The 23,668-nt window shown below is 46.5% G+C and overlaps 1 protein-coding gene and 1 non-coding gene across 2 annotated transcripts in view; one reads left to right on the forward strand and one right to left on the reverse strand.

The window, feature by feature from the left end:
• LOC126344554 (tyrosine-protein kinase Dnt-like) overlaps positions 1 to 23,668 on the forward strand; it is a 500,421-nt gene that overhangs the window by 363,895 nt on the left and 112,858 nt on the right. Inside the window, exon 3 of the mRNA XM_050002028.1 lies at positions 16,700 to 16,946. Within this exon, the coding sequence (XP_049857985.1) occupies positions 16,700 to 16,946 (247 nt within the window). The remainder of the gene's footprint in view (positions 1 to 16,699; positions 16,947 to 23,668) is intronic.
• Trnas-cga (transfer RNA serine (anticodon CGA)) lies at positions 1,161 to 1,235 on the reverse strand. The gene has a single exon. It is a non-coding gene; the product is annotated as a tRNA-Ser (tRNA).

Genomic DNA, 23,668 nt, shown 5'->3' on the forward strand with positions numbered 1-23,668 from the left:
CATCCTCATCGACGCGCAAGTCGCCGAAGTGGCGTCAAATCGAAAGACTTGCACCCGGCTAACGGTCTACCCGACGGGAGGCCCTAGTCGCACGACATTTATTTTCTCTAATGCAAGAATTGAAAGATGCGATGATGACAAGTGAATCCCTTGCTGGAAATGGTTTACATATTTTATTAAGAGGAATACCACTGATTTTCTTGACGTGACTTGCTTCACAGACGAGGCGTGGCTGTAGTACGCTGCTCACGTTAACACACAAAACACACGATTTTGTCAACGGACAATCCTCGTGCTGTGTTTGAAACGCCATTGCGTGACCAAAAAATTCACTCCAGCACTACTTCAGACATTAGTCGAGTACATGCCACGTCATGTTGTGGCACTTCTTCGTGCTCGCGGGAGCCCTATACGATGTTAGGCAGTTGTACCGGTTTATTTGGCTCTTCAGTGTATCTTGGATGATAGAAACGTCTACAGCAAACGCATCATGAAGATGTAATAGTAAGGGCATCACTTGGTCACGGAGAATGTTGCTTTACTGATCCTGCTTGATGCTGATTTTAACCTAAATGAGTTGGTCCAGATCATGACACGGCAAACACCGCCAAAACATCACACGACAATCTCCAGCATAAATTATATCCCACTACGGGTTATGTGGCTCAATGAACTGTCGTTGCATTAAACGCATTGCATCACTCGAAACGCAAGTAAATATCACGACTTATCGGGCTACTCTACACATTCCAGTTAGCTACTGTTCACTTTGTGTGCTGTTTGGCCAGTTAGAGATGGTAGCTGTCTGTGCTACTCTGAGCGATGGCCTTTCGCGAGGTACAAGACTCCAGCTTTCGTTGCATGCAGTTTCCTTCCCAATGTTCCCTCTGAAATTGGGTGAGACACACCTGCATTCGGCCACTTCAGCAGCTCCTTTCTGTTTACAAACCGATTGACATTGACAGAGCGTGACACTCATATGCGGTCCCTGCTAGACACGGATCGCACAGTAGGATCACTGGTCTTATGCTGTCTCTTATGACTGCGAGTGGCTCGGTCTTCCCCCCACAATAGTTCATGGACGCGTCCGAACAAGGATTGACGGTTATCGCATAAGTAAGCGGTTTTCGGTTTAAAACTTACTGGCAGATTAAAACTGTGTACCGGACCGAGACTCGAACTCGGGACCTCTGCCTTTCGGGGGCAAGTGCTCTACCAACTGAGCTACCCAAGCACGACTCACACCCCCTCCGCACAGCTTTACTCCTGCCGGTATCTCGTCTCCTACCTTCCAAACTTTACAGAAGCTCTCCTGCTTTCACATATTCAAAATGGTTCACATGACTCTGAGCACTACGGGACTTAACTTCTAGGGTCATCAGTCCCATAGAAATTAGAACTACTTCAACCTAACTAACCTAAGGACATTACTCACATCCATGCCCGAGGCAGGATTCGAACCTGCGACCGTAGCAGCAGCACGGTTCCAGACTGCGCCTAGAATCGCTCGGCCACCCAGGCCGGCCTTTCGCATATTGCCACAGAAAGAAATCAAGTAAGGGTAACGTCAGGTGAATGTGCTGGCCATGAAAAAAGAACCTCAACAGCCCATTCACGTTTCAGGGAATGTCGGATCCGCGGGCTTCGGAAGTTGGGGCACTTACTTTGTGCTCTGCGCGAGACCAAGTCCTTGATAGATTTTCACTGATGCCTTTTGTCTCGGTCGTTTCCAGACCAGGTGCCCTTGCCTGAAACTGATATGTTTATCCTTCTCCATTATCACTGAAAGTCTGTAACGTCATCAAGAAATCATCCTGTGTACTTGGTTTTATGCAGTCCACAACATCTTCAGATATCACATGCAAGACTTTCATATTCTCTCGCTCGCTATGTGCAGACTTTTAGCCCTACAGAAATTATGGACAGAATCTTTTTATAGTAAGTTTAATGTAGTTAAATTTTCTACTGGAGAATAGGTTTATGACAGAGGCCATAGTTTCCGAATTATTCAAGAAAAAGGTACCAAAGCGACCTTCAAACGAGTTTTCCTTGAATAACGCGAAATCTGTGGCCTCCTACGTTATATTGCTTGCAGAAAGGTTCTGTTCCTTTGTTTCTGCAGGACAAACAGTTTGCACATACTGAGCGAGCAAATATGTATCTTGTGCGTGGTTTTTGAAGGTGTTGCAGGTTGCATAAAGCCTGTCGGTAGGGGCAGCCGAATCCTCCTGCATATCAAAAAACAAACAGCGTCCGAACAGGCCTTGAAGGTCCAACAGTACCGACCGGCCGCCGTGTCATCCTTAAACCTTATACGTCACTGGATATGGATGGGCAGGTGGCCAGCGCACTACTCTCCAGACCGTTGTCGGTTTTCGTGACCGGCGCCGCTATTTCTCAGATAATAGCTCCTCAATTGGCCTCCCAAGTGCTGAGTGCTCCCCACTTGCCAACAGCACTCAGCAGACACGGACTGTACAAATCTAAGTCCTAGCCAAGCCCGACAGCTCTTAACTTCAGTGATCTGAGGGAAGCCGGTGGTACCACTACAGCAACGCCATTGGCCCCATGTATTTTGCTATACTTAAAATTAAGAAACTGGAGAAACAGGATGAGAGCAAGTCTTTTTTTAATTTTTCTTACAGTGTCCATTGATTTAGTATCAGTGTTTCTTTGTGCCGTTCTCCACTTGACCATACCAGATGTAATGGCTGAATCGCCGTTGTTATTCCTGGAGTTGTGGGTGTGAGTGACGTTTCCCACGCGTCAGCTCCACCCCGGGGCGTTATTAGGCGTGCCGGCAACCGGCATCCGCCGTCGGACGGGGCAGTCACAACAAACAGACGAAACGCGACACCCCGGTGCGCCCCACCCACTCGTAAAAATACGCCGGCCAGCTACAGCGCATCACGTCGCCTCCGGCGCGGCGCCGCATTAATTTGTCTGGCCCGGTCTCGGGGCCTGGCTGTGTTTTTCTAGTGGAACGCGCGCGTTAAATGGCACAGTAAACGGCCCGGAATAGACCGCCGCCGGACACGCCGCCCCAGGGCCCCTCTGCTTCCTCCCACACAACCAGTGGCTGTCTATTAGAGCGCTGCAAGCCGATGCTCGGACCTCTTGCCGTCCACACGGCTGCAATGTGCGGCACATAGGCGAATAAACTTCGCACAGCGTGGCGGAAGTTGCCAAAGATGACTGACACTTTCTCGCCTAGTGAGACGACACCGCGGGGATACACAAATGCCTCAAAGTTACCTCAGTGTTTAGCAAGGCCTTTGAATCTATCCTGCCGGCCGCTGTGGCCGAGCGGTTCTAGGCGCTTCAGTCTGGAACCGCGCGACTGCTAAGGTCGCAGGTTCGAATCCTGCCTCGGGCACGGGTGTGTGTGCTGTACTTAGGTTGGTTAGGTTTAAGTAGTTCTAAGTTCTAGGGGACTGATGACCTCAGACATTAAGTCCCATAGTACTCAGAGCTATTCGAACCATTTGAATCAATTCTCTCCTGACGCATCCGCCGGCATCTGCACCAACACCGTGTGTTTCCTATTACCCAGTGCTTCCTTCCCTCCTCCTCTGCTGATGATCATCTTCTGAACCTCACCCATCTCGTATATCTACAGTTCAACAACCGTAAATCCACCACCTTTGTGTACCTTGACCTAGAGAAAGCTTATGACAGCGTTTGACATTCCCGTCTCCTTTTCAAACTCCAGAAATATGCACTTCCAGTCAACAATGTCCGACTTATTGCATCCTCCCTGTTCAATCTCTCATCTGATGTCATTGTTAACAACCTTCCATTCCACTGCAAGAGTGTCCCAAGGTTCCGTTCCGTCCCCTCTCCTTTACCTCTTATCCGCTGCCGATATGTCCAAACCACTTTCTCCCATCCATCTCCTTCAGTTTTCTGATTACACCGATTTCCTCACCCTCCATCCTGCGCTCCAGAAATCCACCTCAGTCAGTTAACCCCCTGGTTTAACCAATGACTCCTTATGATGCTTTCGCTTATCCCGTTTTCCCGCAATGACGCAGGGTCAGCATGGTTAATCGGATTTGGCAATGTTAATTTAAGGGGCGGCTGGATGCCCTTCCTGCCGCCACTCCGTATCCCCGCGACGGAATGAGTGTACTCCAACTGTCCGTGTCTAGTGTAATCCATTGAATAGTGCGAATGTGTTCAGACATCTGCGAGCAGTGTAACTGAGGCGGGACGGGGGGACCAGCCCGGTATTCGCCTAGAGGGATGTGTAAAACCGCCTAAAAACCACATCCAGGCTGGCCGGCACACCGGCCTCCGTCGTTAAGCCGCCGGGCTGATTCGATCTGGGGCCGGCGCACCTACTTGAGTCCAGGAAGCAGCGCATTAGCGCTCTCGGCCAACCTGGCGGATCAATGACTCCTGAAGATGAACCCCATCAAAACCCAGACAATAATTGTAGGACGCAACCACCCGCACCTTCCGACTCCACGACTTCCACCTCACCGTTCTATCCAGCTAACTAACACACTAAAACACCTTGGACTCACCATCGGCCGGCATATCTAATATGGGAACATCACCTACTACGAATCCAACAGAAAGCCCACAGTAGACAAAACGACTAAAACTACTAACTAGCTGAAAATTGGGACTACAGCCCTCCACTGTTTTTCACACATACACGTCTCTGATCTGCCCCAGCCTTTGCAATACAATTGTGTTGGATATCTGTCCCACCGAAGTTCTATAAGCCGCTTCAGATCCTCGAAGGCGATGCCTTCCGCCTTGCTTTCCATATCCGCTTACCTTACCCCAACAAGGATCCTTTACCAAATCATCAAATTCCCATCTCTCGTCACTCACACTGAACCCCGCCGAATAACCTACACTGAACATAATCTCGACTCTAACAGTCCTAGTGTGTCCCCCCTGCTCTCCAATCCTAGTGTGGTGCCGTGCCTTTACCTACACATCCCACCACCCCTCCTCCTGTAAAGCTTACGTCGTCTCCCAAAGAAATTTCAGCCCTCTCCGAAACCACGAACGAACTCCGGCCTGACATATATCCATCCTACCATCTCTTAATCAATGCCAGCCTCTCCATCCCAAGGACTCCATCCTCGTCCTCTCCCCATACCGCATCTGCTCCCCTTCCCTGTCACCCACCACGCCCCCCCCCCCCCCTTATACATTCAGCATAAAAACCACAGGTGTATGAAACTCTAGAATTTATTTTATTTATGAAACAATGAATGAGCTGTTAATTTTAAATTTCATGTGTTGTAAACACTCAAATTTTATAGTTAACTATCTCATTTTTTATCACAGTTTTTAATAAATTAATTACACTATTCCTTTCCCCTGCTCTAGTCAAATGTTGCCTAATGCTCCCTCTGAAAGCCACAACAACCTCTGGTTCTTCCAGTTTATCCAGGTCCCCTCTCCTCAATTTCCTACCTTTTTGCAATTTTTTCAGTTTCGATTCACGGCTCATAACCAATAAATTATGGCCAGACTCCACTTCTGCTCCTAGAAAAGTTTAAAATCTCGTTTCTAAATCTCTGTCTAACAATTATATAATCAATCTGAAACAAACCTTCATAAGCCGCCGGGCCGGTGGCCGAGCGGTTCTAGGCGCTTCCGGTTTAAGTACTTCTAAGTTCTAGGGGACTGATGACCTCAGAAGTTAACTCCGATAGTGCCCAGAGCCATTTGAACCATTTGATCGTAGACTTAAGTATGTGACATAAATTTGAATTTGATTCGCCAACACGTTTCAGAGGGGGGAAAAGGTCTTAACAGACGTGTAGATAAACAGACGACGAATAAAAAGCGAGAAAAAATATTTGTTCGTGACATATTATTACAAATTAATACTTTTCGGATTTTTTCCTTGTACGGTGAAACCTTGCTTCTTTCAGAATATCATGATTCTAGGTCAACGGGAAACACGCTGTGGGTTTCGATGAGTGAGTTTTCGAGGATCAAAATATGTGAGATAAATAGCCGAATCTGTTGATTAAACTGAATTAAAAACTTTAATGTTTTACACCGCCAAGGGCTCATTGATTTTAGGGTGTGACATAATCTGAACATGATATGCGATTTTTTTCCAGAGACGTACGGACAGACTGATGGATAAAATATAATAAAAAATTCTTTTCGTGTGATATAAATTAACAATTTTCGGATTTTTCCCTTTATCTGTGTATGAACCTGTACGTCTTTCCAAGTTTCATGATTCTAGGTCAACGGGAAGTACGCTTTAGGGTTTGATGAGTGAGTTTTCGAGTATCAAAAAATGCCCCCAATGAAGTATATCAACGCCTGTTTGCAGCTAGGATGTCCATTTAATTATCATTTCATTCTAACGAAAGCTGCATGGTCATCAACGGTAACTGTTCTCGCAGGAACGGATACTGCCTTCATATACAGGTAAAATATGGCTTCCCAGACATTGACCTTCTTGTGCTAACGCACACGCTATGCCCAAACTCTTACGGGACTTGGAAGGTTAATCTGCCACGAGTAATGAGTGTGATGGGCAAACATCTATTAGGCGCACTACGAATGTAGTGGTGTGGACATGTTGGTAATGTTGGTCTTACGGGGGGCGTGCAAGGGGTAAGTCCCTGCAGGCGCACTATCCTCTGTGCCCTCGGTGGCTCAGATGGATGCCGGCACGGTAGCTCAGCGTGCTAGGTTAGAGGGTTAGCTACCCTCTGTAATTAAAAACTGAGTGAACGGATCAACAAAGAACCTGAACGGCTATCATCGGACGTCCTCCACGAACAAATTCATCGACCAATATAGAGCAAAATGAGATTTCGCCGACACGGTAACTCAGCGTGTTTGGTCAGCTGTAATACAAAAAACTGAGTTAATGGATCAATAACGAACTGAAATGGGTGTCTTTCGACGTCCTCCCCGAACAGGTACAACGAACGGAAACGAACAAAATGAGATTAAAAAAAAAATGTATAGAGCGCCTGCCATGTACGCAGGAGTTCCCGGTTTCGAGTCCCGGTCGGGGCACACATTTTCTTCATGGCCCTATGAAGTACATAAACACCTGTTTGCAGCTAGGGTGTCCATGTAATTATCATTTCATCAAAATATGTCACATAAATGGGCGTATCTTTTGATTGCACTGGCTTAGCAGCTTAGAATTTTTATGCTGTCAAGGGATCATAAATTGGAACTTGAATCATATACTCGTTCCTGACAAAAAGGGTTCTTAACAGTCGCACAGATAGGCGGACAGATCAGACGTATAGACGGACAAAAACGCTAGCCTGTAAGGGTTCCGTTTTTACTGATTGAGGCGCGAAACTCTGACAAAGAACGGAAGAAATGAACGGTGAGAGGAGTGGGGGGAAACGACTGTAGCGGGAGCGCAGTGCCAGGGACGGCGGCAGCCAATTAAATGCGTGGAACGCGGCCCGGCCGCATGCCGGCGCAGCCACGCGCCGGTAGCTCTCAGCCGCTGGCCGCCGCCCCACCTGAGCTGACGTGACGTGTGGCGCCTGCCGAGTCGTCCACATTCTACACCCGCATTCCTGCCCGACTTTGTGACGTAATCATTAGCGTCTCCCGGGAGACGTGCGCGCGCGGCATTCCTGCGACGCACAGCGGCGAAGCCGATTCGCGAGCGCCGCGCCGGCTACAGCTACGGTTCCTGGAACTCGTCTCAGGCAGCGCTCCGTAGCAGCTGAGAGCGGAGATACGGCCTTGTCAGCTACAAGCAGGGTGCGATTTGTGCTTTTACGTGTGGAGGGGATGTCTTAGGGGGTTATTAGAATTATATATGTTACTAGGTTGGACCGTGGCGTTACGCATGGTTAAACAGCTATTTATAAACAGATGTTAATGCCGAAACTCACTATTCACCGGTATGAACTATCAGAAAAGCCATCCCTTGTTATATCTTTAAAAGTATATTACAGGTAAAGCTTATTTACAAAATCATCTACATACGGGTACAGATATACGAGGGGAATTCAAAAAGTAGAGGCACATTTGTGAAAAGCTGTACTTATTCTGATGATAGAAAACTGAAACATATTGATAGTATTAATAGCAAGACTTATTAAAAACTTTCAGTGTTCGGCTCCACAAATTTAAGTTATATGTAAAGTTTTACTCCAGTACGTGGGAAATAAACATCCCAGGTTGGGATCCATAAACTAAAACCAGAGGATGGAATGGTCTGATGCAGAGGGCGGGAAATCCCCCCCCCCCCCCCCCCCCCCCTTGCAAATCACACACTGGCTACAAGCGACAAATATTGTCTTGTGTGCACTTTCCCTACAACTCTGTCCTGTTCCTAATATTCCTACCTAGAATATCTTGTTCATATTTTCTTCTGCATTATCTATGTGCCGGGTGATCAAAAAATCAGTATAAATTTGAAAACTGAATAAATCACGGAATAATGTAGATAGAGAGGTACAAATTGACACACATGCTTGGAGTGACATGGGGTTTTATTAGAACCAAAACAATACAAAAGTTCAAAAAATGTCCGACATATGGCGCTTCATCTGATCAGAATAACAATAATTAGCATAACAAAGTAAGACAAAGCAAAGATGATGTTCTTTACAGGAAATGCTCAATATGTGCACCATCATTCCTCAACAATAACTGTAGTCGAGGAATAATGTTGTGAACAGCATTGTAAAGCATGTCCGGAGTTATGGTGAGGCATTGGCGACGGATGCTGTCTTTTAGGACCCCTAGAGATGTCGGTCGATCACGATACACTTGCGACTTCAGGTAACCCCAAAGCCAATAATCGCACGGACTGAGGTCTGGGGACGTGGGAGGCCAAGCATGACGAAAGTGGCGTCTGAGCACACGATCATCACCAAACGACGCGTGCAAGAGATCTTTCACGTGTCTAACAATATGGGGTGGTCATAATAAAACCCCATGTCATTCCAAGCGTGTGTGTCAATTTTTACCTCACTATCTACATTATTCCGTGGTTTATTAAGTTTTCAAATTTATAGAGACTTTTTGATCTACCTGTATTTCCAAGTACACTTTGGTAACTCGGTCGTAAGAAGAGCGGTGCGTTAAAAGCATCGTCCCGGTTAGAGTCTCGATGTGTGAGTCAGTTGACACTCGCAATATCAACGGGAGGGGGGGGGGGATTACTTTATGTCCACCTTTTCAAAATATTGTAATCTAAACAGTTACTTTCTATTTTAAAATTCTGGGAATTGTTTTTATTCTTTTTAATGAACTATTCTGCCATATTCCATAAATGTTTTAAATTTGCCAAATAAACTTAACCCAACAGTTAAGTCATAGTAGTAGATGTCACTTTCCCCAATGAATGTCATACTCAAAATTTTCTTGTTCAGGACCGTGTGTATTGTATCGGGGACCTAGAAACGACGGAGAGGTTTCGTCCCGCCGTAGCCCTCAGTGCTTCACAACCCCACAACAGGCCGCAGCAGTCCACCCACTGCACCGCCGCCCCACACCGAACCGAAGGTTACTGTGCGGTTCGGCCACCAGTGGATGAGGCCACTCGGTTACTCGGTAACACATTTGGAGAAAACCGAATCATTGGTCTTTCGTCCGAAACTGCGCGGCCACCAAGACCACCAGATTTGAAGCCGTGTTTATCAACGCAACACCAACACATGTCGGAGGTTGAAGGTGAACATAGCGAGAGAGGTAGTAAACATTCGGCAGCAGAAGAGCAATCTCTGTTGCGGTTGCAGGTTTTCGCCAGCCGGAGTGGCCGAGCGGTTCTAGGCGCTACAGTCTGGAACCGCGCGACCACTACGGTTGCAGGTTCCAATGCTGCCTCGGGCACGGATGCATGTGATGTCCTTAGGTTAGTTAGTTAGGTTTTAGTAGTTCTAAGTTCTAGGGGACTGATGGCCTCACAAGTTAGATCCCATAGTGCTCAGAGCCATTTGAACCGTTTTTTTTCAGATTTTCCTGAATGCAGATAGTCGTCACAATGAACAACGTTAGTAACGTGAAACGTATACATGGTACGCAATTAACAAATGTCACCCTGTCACGTGGAAAATTGTGTTTCTTTCAATGGTTTGTTCGTTATTTCTCTTCCGCATGTCCTTAGAAACGTTTTCAAAATGTTTCATTGTCCTATGATCTATCGTTTTCCATGGGACTTCTAAAGTAGCGAAAGTTTAATCAAAACCACCCTGTATACCTATACATATACTACCTGATCAAAAATGTTGGGACACTTTTAGTGAACATCATTATGGGTATGTGTACGCCCTTCCTTAAGAGCCGAGACCACAGAAAGCACTGATGTTGAACGCCGTATTCCAGTGTGAAGCATACGTTATAATTCCCTCTAATTTTAGTAAACCTCCCATTCCCCTTAAAGCATGTAAAATTATCTTACGACTGCGTCTCTGATTCCAGAGTCCCATCCTCACAAGGGGGCCTTACTTTAGGATTTGAAGGCCAGTGCCCGGCTATCGGCTTCCTAAAGGGAAAAAAAATCGCATTTGAATACTGGAATTCCGTTCGCTGTTAACTGCAAAACATTTCGAACACGTTCACGTAATTGCCTGTAGCTGTGTACGTAGCATCAAAGTCTAGTGCTGATAAAGTCGGTGGTTTGAATCTCTTTCAAAGAAACTTTTTCTTTATTTTTATATAAATTCTATATTTATTGTCGAACGGAAATGATAATTAAGCAATATTCAGTCATAAATTAAATAAAGTAACACCTGTATTTTTAATTACTGGTCATTAAAATATATTAAATGTGATACGGGCTCGTGGAATGGCCTATTGTTAAATCAAAAAATTTTGGTACGTCAATGATAATATAATATTTATTTTTCTATATGATGTCTCTCAGTTTTGTAGCTAATTTTAATTTATTATGAACACCCCCGCTTTTTGATGCGATTAGTAAATAAAAACAGGAAGACGTCATTGTTATTAAAATTGTGATTCACCACTGTTTAACACTTCCATTTGATAAGGAATATAGAACTTAAATAAAACTAAACAGAAGGTTCCAGTAACTTACGGGAAAGCAACTGGATGACGTCTTCGACAACAAGCGATACTTCGACAGCTGCACATCCTGTCATTTTCAAAGCGCAAATTGTATTCCCGTAAGCTGTTTGAACATGCTATACGCCGGGAGAAACAAAAGTTCCATAAAAAAAGGTTATTATCAGTGAGATGTGAACCAATGAATTTACGATTAGTAGACTTTCACGTTACGCACTTTTTTTCACTCTTTTTGTGTACCCATATAGTTTTAGAGAGTGGATGAATAAAGAAAATACACTCCTGGAAATTGAAATAAGAATTCATTGTCCCAGGAAGGGGAAACTTTATTGACACATTCCTGGGGTCAGATACATCACATGATCACACTGACAGAACCACAGGCACATAGACACAGGCAACAGAGCATGCACAATGTCGGCACTAGTACAGTGTATATCCACCTTTCACAGCAATGCAGGCTGCTATTCTGCCATGGAGACGATCGTAGAGATGCTGGATGTAGTCCTGTGGAACGGCTTGCCATGCCATTTCCACCTGGCGCCTCAGTTGGACCAGCGTTCGTGCTGGACGTGCAGACCGCATGAGACGACGCTTCATCCAGTCCCAAACATGCTCAATGGGGGACAGATCCGGAGATCTTGCTGGCCAGGGTAGTTGACCTTCACCTTCTATAGCACGTTGGGTGGCACGGGATACATGCGGACGTGCATTGTCCTGTTGGAACAGCAAGTTCCCTTGCCGGTCTAGGAATGGTAGAACGATGGGTTCGATGACGGTTTGGATGTACCGTGCACTATTCAGTGTCCCCTCGACGATCACCAGAGGTGTACGGCCAGTGTAGGAGATCGCTCCCCACACCATGATGCCAGGTGTTGGCCCTGTGTGCCTCGGTCGTATGCAGTCCTGATTGTGGCGCTCACCTGCACGGCGCCAAACACGCATACGACCATCATTGGCACCAAGGCAGAAGCGACTCTCATCGCTGAAGACGATACGTCTCCATTCGTCCCTCCATTCACGCCTGTCGCGACACCACTGGAGGCGGGCTGCACGATGTTGGGGCGTGAGCGGAAGACGGCCTAACGGTGTGCGGGACCGTAGCCCAGCTTCATGGAGACGGTTGCGAATGGTCCTCGCCGATACCCCAGGAGCAACAGTGTCCCTAATTTGCTGGGAAGTGGCGGTGCGGTCCCCTACGGCACTGCGTAGGATCCTACGGTCTTGGCGTGCATCCGTGCGTCGCTGCGGTCCGGTCCCAGGTCGACGGGCACGTGCACCTTCCGCCGACCACTGGCGACAACATCGATGTACTGTGGAGACCTCACGCCCCACGTGTTGAGCAATTCGGCGGTACGTCCACCCGGCCTCCCGCATGCCCACTATACGCCCTCGCTCAAAGTCCGTCAACTGCACATACGGTTCACGTCCACGCTTGTCGCGGCATGCTACCAGTGTTAAAGACTGCGATGGACCTCCGCATGCCACGGCAAACTGGCTGACACTGACGGCGGCGGTGCACAAATGCTGCGCATCTAGCGCCATTCGACGGCCAACACCGCGGTTCCTGGTGTGTCCGCTGTGCCGTGCGTGTGATCATTGCTTGTACAGCCCTCTCACAGTGTCCGGAGCAAGTATGGTGGGTCTGACACACAGGTGTCAATGTGTTCTTTTTTCCATTTCCAGGAGTGTAAGTATCTCTTCTCTTGACAAAGCGTTCAGTTACGTACAACTGTATTAAAGGAAGAAAGGAAGGGAGGTTAGGTTTAACGTCCCGTCAACATCGAGGTTATTACAAACCTAGGACAAGCTAGGATTGTGTCAAGGATGGAGAAGAAAATCGACTGTGCCCTTTCAAAAGAACCACCCGCCATTTGCCTGGAGCGATATAGCGAAATCATGGAAACCTAAAGCAGGATGGCCAGGCGTGGTTTGAACCGAATGCGATTCCAGTGAGCTGATCATCGCCTCACCTCGGTCGGTACAAATGTGTTAATGAGATGGAAATGTTGCGGACTTCACAGCGGGCGTGAATCTTCTAATTTTTGAAGTCGATTTTTTTTTTCAGAATTACGACTTACTAATTTCGGAAGTTGCTGACAATTCACTGATTTTGAAATGCCCTTGTTAGGGTTCCAGTGGCAGATCAGGTGCTGGTTGCTGCCATCACTACGCTATGCAATGTTTATATGCAGTGCTGTATAGGATGTGGGACCAAGCATTGTTCTTTTAGGTGTGAGGAGGAGTTGACACAAATGTTAATGGTACTCAGTTATGTCTGAGGAAGCAAAACAGTCTGCAGAAACACATCGATTTTCTCATGGTGCAGCGACTGGGAACACTATGAGCGTTAGTGTCAGCCGATGTTTACTTTCGGCATTGAGCTGGTGAAGGGCGCAGTGTTTAGCGAGTGCCCTGCCTGAACGGTGGGTGGGCCCGACCGCTGCCGCTGAAAACTGCTCGTTTCCGCTTCCTTCTTTCCCCGCCACACGTGCCACGCACGCCCTGCTCACTAGTTCGACCCTGCAGCCCAGCTGAACAGCCGCTGCTACTGTCTGCACGCGTCGTGTCAGCTCCGTGGGCGCACTCTGTTACTCCTTAAGCTCCACAAACAATGTACTGGCTATGATTTTCATTTTCATTCATCGTCCAACTCGTTCCATGGTACAACGACTCATGTTCTGATCGGCCTATCCACAGTAAACTTTGAATGTTGATGAAGCACAGCCATTGGAAGGTAAGATGCACTGTATTCAAATCGAGTACGGAGTAATAGAAAAATTAAAACGCAATCACTAACTGCTGTGGTCTTTGACTTTCTTGATTACTTGCGACGTTATGGAAACACACGTTTAACAAATGGTCCAAATGGCTATAAGCATTATGGAACTTAACATCTGAGGTCATCAGTCCCCTAGACTTAGAACTACTCAAACCTAACTAACCTAAGGACATCACACACATCCATGCCCGAGGCAGGATTCGAACCTGCGACCGTATCAGCAACGTGGTTCCGGACTGAAGCGCCTAGAACCGCTCGGCCACAGCGGCCGGCATACATTTAACAACTAGCTCCACTGCGGCCTGGGGAGATGCGACTCACGTGGTACCTACAGATATTAAGAGGTCAATAGCAGACTTGAGACATACCAGTGTTCGACAGTTACTTTTGTTTGCTCATTTTTTATTTTCTAGCATGTAATGGCATAATATTGTGAGACAACTCTGTTTTGGTGAAGTAAATATTCACTGTTGAGAAACGTGTAATGTGGATAATACGTCATCTATCGTTAGAACCCCCGTAGACAACTGTGCACACTGCACACATGCTTCTTTTTTTGTGTACTGTCCAAAACTTTGCATAAGCATGATCTAAAAAAATAGAAGAAGCAGAAAACAACGCACCATGAAGGGATTATCCTAATGGGATGGAAATAGAAGTGATGTAGACGTGAAGACGAGGAAATGATTACACTTTCAGAAAAATTGGATTATTTGTTCAAGAGAATGAGCGACACAAGTTGAGCAGCTCAAAAAACTCGTTGATCCACCTCTCGCCCTTGAGCAAGCAGTTATTCCGCTTCGCATCGATTGAGAGAGCTGTTGGATATCCACCTGAGAGATATCGTGCCAAATTCAGTCCACTTGGGGCTTTAGATAAGCAAAATCTCGGGATGGTTGCAGGGCTCTGCCCTTAATGCTCCAAAGGTTCTTAGTTGCGGAAATATCTCGCAAGCTTGTGCGGAAATTAACGTTTGGCAAGCATGATGACTAACAGTAGAAACTCTAAAATTGAACGGAAAATCATAATCTTGCTGGCCGGCCGCTGTGGCCGAGCAATTCTAGGCGCTTCAGTCCGGAACCGCGCTGCTGCTACGGTCGCAGGTTTGAATCCCACCTCGGGCATGGATGTGTGTGATTTCCTTAGGTTAGTTAGGTTTAAGTAGTTCTAAGTCTGATGACCTCAGATCTTAAGTCTCATAGTCCTTAGAGCCACTGAATCATGATCTTGCTGAAATGTAAGCCCAGGATGCCCTGGCATGAAGGGCAACAAAACGGAGGGTAGAATATCGTCCACGTACCGCTGTGCTGTAAGGGTGACGCTGATGACAAAGAAAGGGGTCGTACTATGGAAAGAAATGGCGTCCCAGACGATTACTCCTGATAGTTGGATCGTATGGCGGGCGAGAGTCAGGTTGGTATCTCACCGCTATCCGGGGCGCCAGTAAACACATCTTCGACCTGGAATCTCATTGATTGGAGTATAATTGACTTCAGTGATTTGTCCCACTTCGAAATGAGCCGCTGTGACCAGCGAAGACGTGCCTCTAGACGGACCCAAACGGTGGGATACCAACCTGACTGTCGCCCGCCATACGGCCCGACAACCAAGAATGGTGGTCTTGGGCACCATTTCTTTTCATAGCTCGACTCTTTTCGGTGTCATCTGTGGCACCCATACAGCACTGTAGTACGTGGACGATATCCTACGCCCTGTTTTGTTGCCCTTTACGATAATTTCTCCTGGGCTTACATTTCAGAAAGACAATTCCCGTCCGCACACAGGCTAGAGTTTCTGCTGCTTGTCTTCTTGCTTGCCAAACCATACCTTGCCCAGCAAGGTCATTGGGTCTCTCCCGAATTGGGAATGTTTGGAGCGTTATGGGAGGACTCTCCAACCAGCTCCGGATTTTGACGATCTAATGCGTCAGTTGAACAGAATTTGGCACTATATTCCTCAAGAGGACATCCAACAACTGTGTCATACCGAATAACCGTATGCAAAAGGGCCAGAGATGAACTATCGGGTTATTCACATGGATCAGTTTCTAAAGCTCTTTCCTTTCATGGTAAGTCCGCAGCTTGTGGTCTCGCGGTAGCGTTCTCGCTTCCCGAGCACGGAGTCCCGGGTTCGATTCCCGATGGGGTCAGGCATTTTCACCTGCCTCGAGATGACTAGGTGTTGTTGTGTCGTCTCCATCATCGTCATTCATCATCATCACTGTCGGACGAAGGCAAGGAAAGCGCTTCTGCAGAAGAGAAATTTGTTAACATCGAGTATAGACTTAAGTGTCAGGAAGTCGTTTCTGAAAGTATTTGTATAGAGTGTAGCCATATATGGAAGTGAAACATGGACGACAAATAGTTTAGGGAAGAAGAGAATGGAAGCTTTCGAAATGTGGTGCTACAGAAGAATGCTGAAGATTAGATGGGTAGGTCACATAACTAATGAGGAGGTACTGAATAGGATAGGGGGGAAGAGGAGTTTGTGGCACAACTTCACAAGAAGAAGGGACCGGTTGGTAGGACATGTTCTGAGGCATCAGGGGATCACAAATTTAGCATTGGAGGGCAGCGTGGAGGGTAAAAATCGTAGAAGGAGACATGAATACACATAAAGAGATTCAGAAGGATGTAGGTTGCAGTAAGTACTGGGAGATGAAGAAGCTTGCACAGGATATAGCAGCATGGAGAGCTGCATCAAACCAGACTCAGGACTGAAGACCACAACAACAACAACAACAACAACAACACGGAAAGTGGTAAGACATAAAGATAACGCTGAAAGGATTTGCTCTCACACTAATATTGACGGAGCTACAGCTGCTATTCTGTACCTTTGTAGGCACACTCGTTCGTGTTGCTAGTCACTTTCGGAGTGCTGACTCGGCGCCTCGCCGTGTGCCCGCAGCTGCCGTACGAGGTGTCGGTGTGGGCGTCGGACCTGGAGGCGCTGTGGCCGCCGCAGCTGAACATCAGCGCGCGCGGCGAGGTGCCGACGTACGCGCAGACGTGGCGCGTCACGCTGCCCTGCACGGGCCGCGCCGACGCCGAGGTGGACGTGGCGCTGTCCGTCAACGTGACGCTGCACCGCGCCACCAACAACGTCACCTCGCTGCTCTTCCGCCGCCGCAAGATCTGCCGCAAGGGCGACCCCGGTGAGTCCGCCTTTAACTCTGCAACCAGCAACATAATCTTATTCAGGCACAAGTGTTACCGTGTTATCACACAGCAACGGTTTACCTGTTCCAGTCACTCTTGTTGATTCTGTAACCATGATACTTATCGGCCTGCGGCATCACCTCCAGAATCTAAAACAAAAACATATAGCAAGTGATCGAGCCAGTATACTTTACTTACTGTATGATTAGATACTATTAGATTACACTACTGGCTATTAAAATTGCTACACCACCAAGATGACGTACTACAGACGCGAAATTTAACCGACAGGAAGAACATGCTGTGACATGCAAATGATTAGATTTTCAGAGCATTCACACAAGGTTGGCGCTGGTGGCGACACCTACAACGAGCTCACACGAGGAACGTTTCCAACCGATTTCTCATATACAAATAGCAGATGACCGGCGTTGCCTGGTGAAACGTTGTTGTGATTCCGCGTGTAAGGAGAACTGCATACCATCACGTATCCGACTTTGATAAAGGCCGGATTGTAGCCTATCGCGATTGCCGTTTATCGTATTGCGACATTGCTGCTCGCGTTGGTCGAGATCCAATGCCTGTTAGCAGAATATGGAATCCGTGGGTTCAGGAGGGTAATACGGAACGCCGTGCCGGATCCCAACGGCCTCGTATCACTAGCAGTCGAGATGACAGGCATCTTATCCGCATGGCTGTAACGGAACTTACAGCCACGTCTCGATCCCTGAGTCAACGGATGGGGACGTTTGCAAGACAGCAACCATCTGCACGAACACTTCGATGAATTTTGGCAGCATTGACTATCAGCTCGGAGACCATGGCTGCGGTTACTCTTGACGCTGCATCACAGACAGGAGCACCTGCGACCGTGTACTCAACGACGAACCTGGGTGCAAGAGTGGCAAAACGTCATTTTTTCGGATGAATCCAGGTTCTGTTTACAGCATCCTGATGGTCGCATCCGTGTTCGGCGACACCGCGGTGAACGCACATTGGAAATATGTATTCGTCTTCGCCATACTGGCGTATCACCCGGCGTGATGGTATGGGATGCCATTGGTTACACGTCTCGGACACCTCTTGTTCGCATTGACGGCTCTTTGAACAGTGGACGTTACATTTCAGATGTGTTACGACCCGTGGCTCTACCCTTTATTCATCCCTGCGAAAACCTACGTTTCAGCAGGATCATGCACGACCGCATGTTGCAGGTCCTGTACGGGCCTTTCTGGATACAGAAAGTGTTAGACTGTTGACCTGCCCAGCATATTCTCCAGATCTCTCACCAATCGGAAACGTGTGGTCAATGGTGGCCGAGCAACTGACTCGTCACAATACCCCAGTCACTATTCTTGATGAACTGTGGTATCGGTTGAAGCTGCATGGGCAGCTGTACCTGTACGCGCCATCCAAGCTCTGTTTGACTCAATGCCCAGGCGTATCAAGGCCGTTATTACGGCCAGAGGTGGTTGTTCTGGGTACTGATTTCTCAGGATCTATGCACCCAAATTGCGTGAAAATGTAATCACATGTCAGTTCTAGTATAATATATTTGTCCAATGAATACCCGTGTATCATCTGCATTTCTTCTTGGTGTACCAATTTTAATGGCCAGTAGTCTATTATCTGCTAGGGGATGTAATTATAAATCTGACTAGTAAAAATATCATGTACGTTACGATAGGCAGCCCATCTTACATCGTCTGCACCTATGGCAGGTAATGCTCGCCCTGTTAGCTATCTTAAGGTGCATGAAATATTTTGCGGGCCACCTTTATGACCCATCCTGCATATTACAAGACGGGAAACCGTCGTAGACACTTCACTCTTTAAATTTTTGTTTGTTTCATTGTTACTCAAACTTCCACAACCTGCAGAAAGACAACCTTATCCTTACGGAAACATTCTTCGTAAAGTGTCCTCGCTGTTTAACACTGCAGTGTACGAGGGTACTGGTCGCAGAAATATTGGGGGTTGGGGTTCACACAGTTGAGGCGTAGGGTGTTCTACAACTAGTTAAGATTCATTTTCGAGCAGAATAACGGACTGGTGATGACACGCAAATGGTAAAAATTTCATCGTCGGCATATGAACTGCACCCAGTGCCTGAATGTAGAAGAACGGAGTCCTCCGACCTCTTGCCGGATATTGCTGCCTTTCGTGTAATGCTTTTCTTTTATTCGACAAAAAATCTATAGTTGAATGCACCATGTATGTTTGATACTGAGAGACTCCATGAATATAATTCGTACAAAATTAGAGAAGGATGGGATAAATTCATACGCACACTAAGTTCACACTAAAAGAATACAGACAGCAGGAAGTCAGCCCTTCGCCACATAACTACAGACCAGGCGGCTCATACACCCGAGCACATAAGAGTTGCAATAAAATCAAGTGGAACGCCCGCAAATTTTCTCAATATTTTCGAGATAAATTAATCCACGGTACTAAAAATCCAAACGAATTACAAAGCAAATTAGCAAACAGAAAAGGTGAGGAGCTCAGGTTTCACCGGAATCATTTATGCACGTGGCCTACACGAACAAAGTGCGTACTCGAAAATCGGAGTTTAACACAATCGAATCACACGAACACATCTAACTACACTGAATATTTCCTATCGCACGACTCAACCATAGAAAACACGATTGGATAGTGCTGAGGGCACATAGAAAGAATTTCGAGCATGTGTGATGCCACGAAAAAAACAAAGCAGGCAAGTTATACACACAGCTGAAACGGAAATGAATTTACAGAAAATGAAACTAAATTCACACGGGAGTACATTTACACGCAGATTCTCATTCTCGCTTAATAGAATTCATTCTCTGAAAACCTCAGCGTATCATGGTGAAAAGCATTTGCAGACCACAATTTCTCGTAAGACAAAGTACTCTTAATAAACTATCAAATACAATTCTGAGGCTGCCATCGTGAAATAAACTGAATTAGAATACTTCACATTGGCCTGAGAACTTACACAATTCACGCTCCAAGGCGAACTCTCGCCTGGCTCTTACAGTTACGATGTGCGTTGACCAGCCGCCCAGTGCGAAATGTTTTTGCACGTTCTCCGAATGACGAACCTCTAGGTTAGAGGAGCTGACCAGCATCCTCACCGACACCAACTTAACGACAGTCGAAAGACACACAGCAAACACAAACCTCTTTGCTTTACCTGAATCCATTAAGATTGCAGTCCTGTGTCTACAGCAGGCAGCCTAGTGCTGCATCACTAACCATTGTTGAAATACTAAATAGACACGCACACAGAGGGTGAGGAAGGAAGGGACGTGTGGAAGCACAGAACACAAATCACATAAATAGTATTGAGGGCTTGCGTGGAACGTAAGTATGCATCTACAATAATAATAATATCGTGTGACGAGGGCCTCCCGTCGGGTAGACCGCTCGCCTGGTGCAAGTCTTTCTATTTGACGCCACGTCGGCAACTTGAGCGTCGATGGGGTGAAAAGATGATGATTAGGACGTCACAACACCCAGTCCCTGAGCGGAGAAAATCTTCGACCCACCCAGGAATCTAACCCGGGCCCTTAGGATTGCTAGTCTGTCGCGCTGACCACTTTCTTTTTTTAATCTCATTTTGTTCGTTGTATCTGCTCGGGGCGGACGTCGCAAGACAGCCGTTTCAGTTCGTCGTTGATTCATTAACTCAGTTTTTTACTATTACAGAGGGCAGCTAACCCTCTGACCGAACACGCTGAGTTACCGTGCCGGCACAACTCAGCTACCGGGGGCGGACAGTATGCATGTATAAATACGTTAGAGAGCTGCGGAGTAAGATTTGCCTCATCTTTCCATTAATTTATAATGAGATAAGTATGCCCAGCTGCTCAGTTTTCTCGCGGATTGGCCAAGAAACGCACCGATAATTCGAGGTGGCGTTATTGAGTGGAAATAAAATGAAATCTGAGAAAGATTACATGAAACGTTTCCGACACGAACTTTACCGGCGGAGCCTAGGAACACGACTATAGTAAGCTGCTCTTCAACTGCCAATGAGGTGAAACTCGACATAAGCACATGATCAAATTACTTGCTTGATCAGTACTTTACGTCAAATACTACCAAATATATTCATTCCAGATAGTCACTGACCTTGATATCTGTAAGAAGTTGTAAGTCGCTTCAGACAGGTAACACGTTTCTTCACTCACCTTTATATTACTTGCGTCACGTTTATCTTAACGGCCGTATAATGTTCTGGTAAAGCGAAGAGGGGAAAAGGGAAAATAACATGCTCATTTAGTGGTGGAAGTGAAACGAGAGAGATAAAGACATTGCTCATGCTGCCTAGAGCTGCCATTGGGATGGTAAATGACCGCGTCGTCTCCGAATTACGAGAGATCAGTATATTTCGAAGCAGTAAAAAATAAAATATGCTGATCGTCGTTATATTACACTTCATTAATTTCTGTTACAAGGGAATGTGGATTGATGTTGTACGGAGGTATTACAGACTCGCACCGTTCGAGCTATGTTTTGAAGAACGGTGGTCATCGACAGTTGGAGAAGCGTACAAGCTGTGGCCCGCGCAGTGGAGGTATTTTTGGGGGCGGCCGCTGGATATCTGTCGGAAAGTGATCGGATTCCTGTGGCCGCGTGACAGCCGCGAAGAAACGCACTTAGCGGCTGCGCCCGCCTAACGACGGCGATACGGCCAGGCGCCACTCGCCGCTGGTCTCAGCTCAGCGCTTCTGGCGCGTCTCGGGAGACCCATCAAGTCCGGAATATTGATGAGGCGGCAGCGTAAAGTGTTCCGGCTGAGATGGAGAAACGCTAATAAATAAAGCCCAGCATGTTGGGGGCAGTCTATTCTGAAAGAAATCTAAAGAGAGTTCCCTCAGTAATGAAACAAACATAATACGCCCTTCATGCAGTGCTGCGACCAGCGATTTCTTTGTTAAGCTTTCTGGACATTTTCTTCCATTGTCAGCATTTTACAATCAGCACTAATAATTTTGATACATATTGCCTACAAAAAAAGAAAAAAAAAGCACTGAGAAGAGGCAAAGGAAACGAAATGAAACTTTACGAGTTGAGAGGGTTTGTCAAGTTACTGCAGTGATGACAGTATCAAGTCTGATTTACAAAGAAGTTGTCAGTATAAGCTGTCTTATCAGTAGGACATGGATCCTAATGACCTAAAAACAGCGATATATGCAGGCATTTATGACCTAAAATGTACATAAATATGACTTTAAAAATAACATGCTTGTTGATTTCTTTATGTCCCATGTAATACAGAATTCATTTCTAAAAAACTTTTGACTATAATACACTACCGGCCATAAAAATTGCTACACCACAAAGATGACGTGCTACAGACGCGAAATTTAACCGACAGGAAGAAGATAATGTGATATGCAAATGATTAGCTTTTCAGAGCATTCTGCACGAACAGTTCGACGTCGTTTGCAGCAGCATAGACTATCAGCTCGGACACCATGGCTGCGGTTACCCTTGACGCTGCATCACAGACAGGAGCGCCTGCGATGGTGTACTCAATGACGAACGTGGGTGCACGAATGGCAAAACGTCATTTTTTTTCGGATGAATCCAGGTTCTGTTTACAGCGTCGTGACGGTCGCATCTGTGTTTGGCGACATCGCGGAGAACGCACATTGGAAGCGTGTATTCGTCATCGCCATACTGGCGTATCACCCGGCGTGGTGGCATGGGGTGCCATTGGTTACACGTCTCGGTCACCTCTTGTTCGCATTGACGGCACTTTGAACGGTGGATGTTACATTTCAGATGTGTTACGACCCGTGGCGAATCCCTACATTTCAGCAGGATAATGCACGATCGCATGATGCAGGTTCTGTACGGGCCTTTCACGACACAGAAAATGTTCGAATGCTGCCCTGGCCAGCACATTCTCCAGATGTCTCAAATGAAAACTTCTGGTCAATGGTGGCCAAGCAACTGGCACGTCACAATACCCCAGTCACTATTCTTGATAAACTGTGGTATCGGTTGAAGCTGCATGGGCAGCTGAACCTGTACACGTCATCCGAGCTCTGTTTCACTCAATGCCCAGGCGTATCAAGGCCGTTATTACGGCCAGAGGTGGTTGTTTTCTAGGTACTGATTTCTCAGGATCTATGCAGCCAAATAGGGAGAAAATGTAATCACATGTCAGTTCTAGTACAATATATTTGTGCAATGAATACCCGTTTATCATCTGCATTTCTTCTTGGTGTAGCAGTTTTAATGGCCAGTAGTGTACTTGTCTCACGAAATTGCAGTTGTAATCTCATCCATAGCCGCCAGCGGTATGTAAGTGTACAAAGTCTCATTGACATCCGAGCATGTCTTCTGGAGCCACTAATGGTAACTGCGTAAATATGTGATTCCTGTATAAGTGCCGAATTAGTCAAAAAGAAAAGTAACCAAACAGTTGCTGTGTCCTCGTCGAATACAGATAAATTTGGCGCATTAACTGTTTTCCCCCACATCCTTTACTGGCATACTTATTCACTATCCGTCAGAGAACTGTATACAGTTTTTACGCATTGTTTCTGAGGTTTGCCATACTACGAGCCAAAAAATGAGGCAATATGAAAATACACACTTTATATCAGAACTTGATCACGTGTCTTCATTTAGACGCAATAGTTCCGTCAAGGTTATACGAAAATAAGGTTCAGACTACGATACAGTGGCGCTTGTTACATCCACTCTCTGA

Source organism: Schistocerca gregaria, chromosome 1, assembly GCF_023897955.1.
Source record: "Schistocerca gregaria isolate iqSchGreg1 chromosome 1, iqSchGreg1.2, whole genome shotgun sequence".
NCBI lineage: Eukaryota > Metazoa > Arthropoda > Insecta > Orthoptera > Acrididae > Schistocerca > Schistocerca gregaria.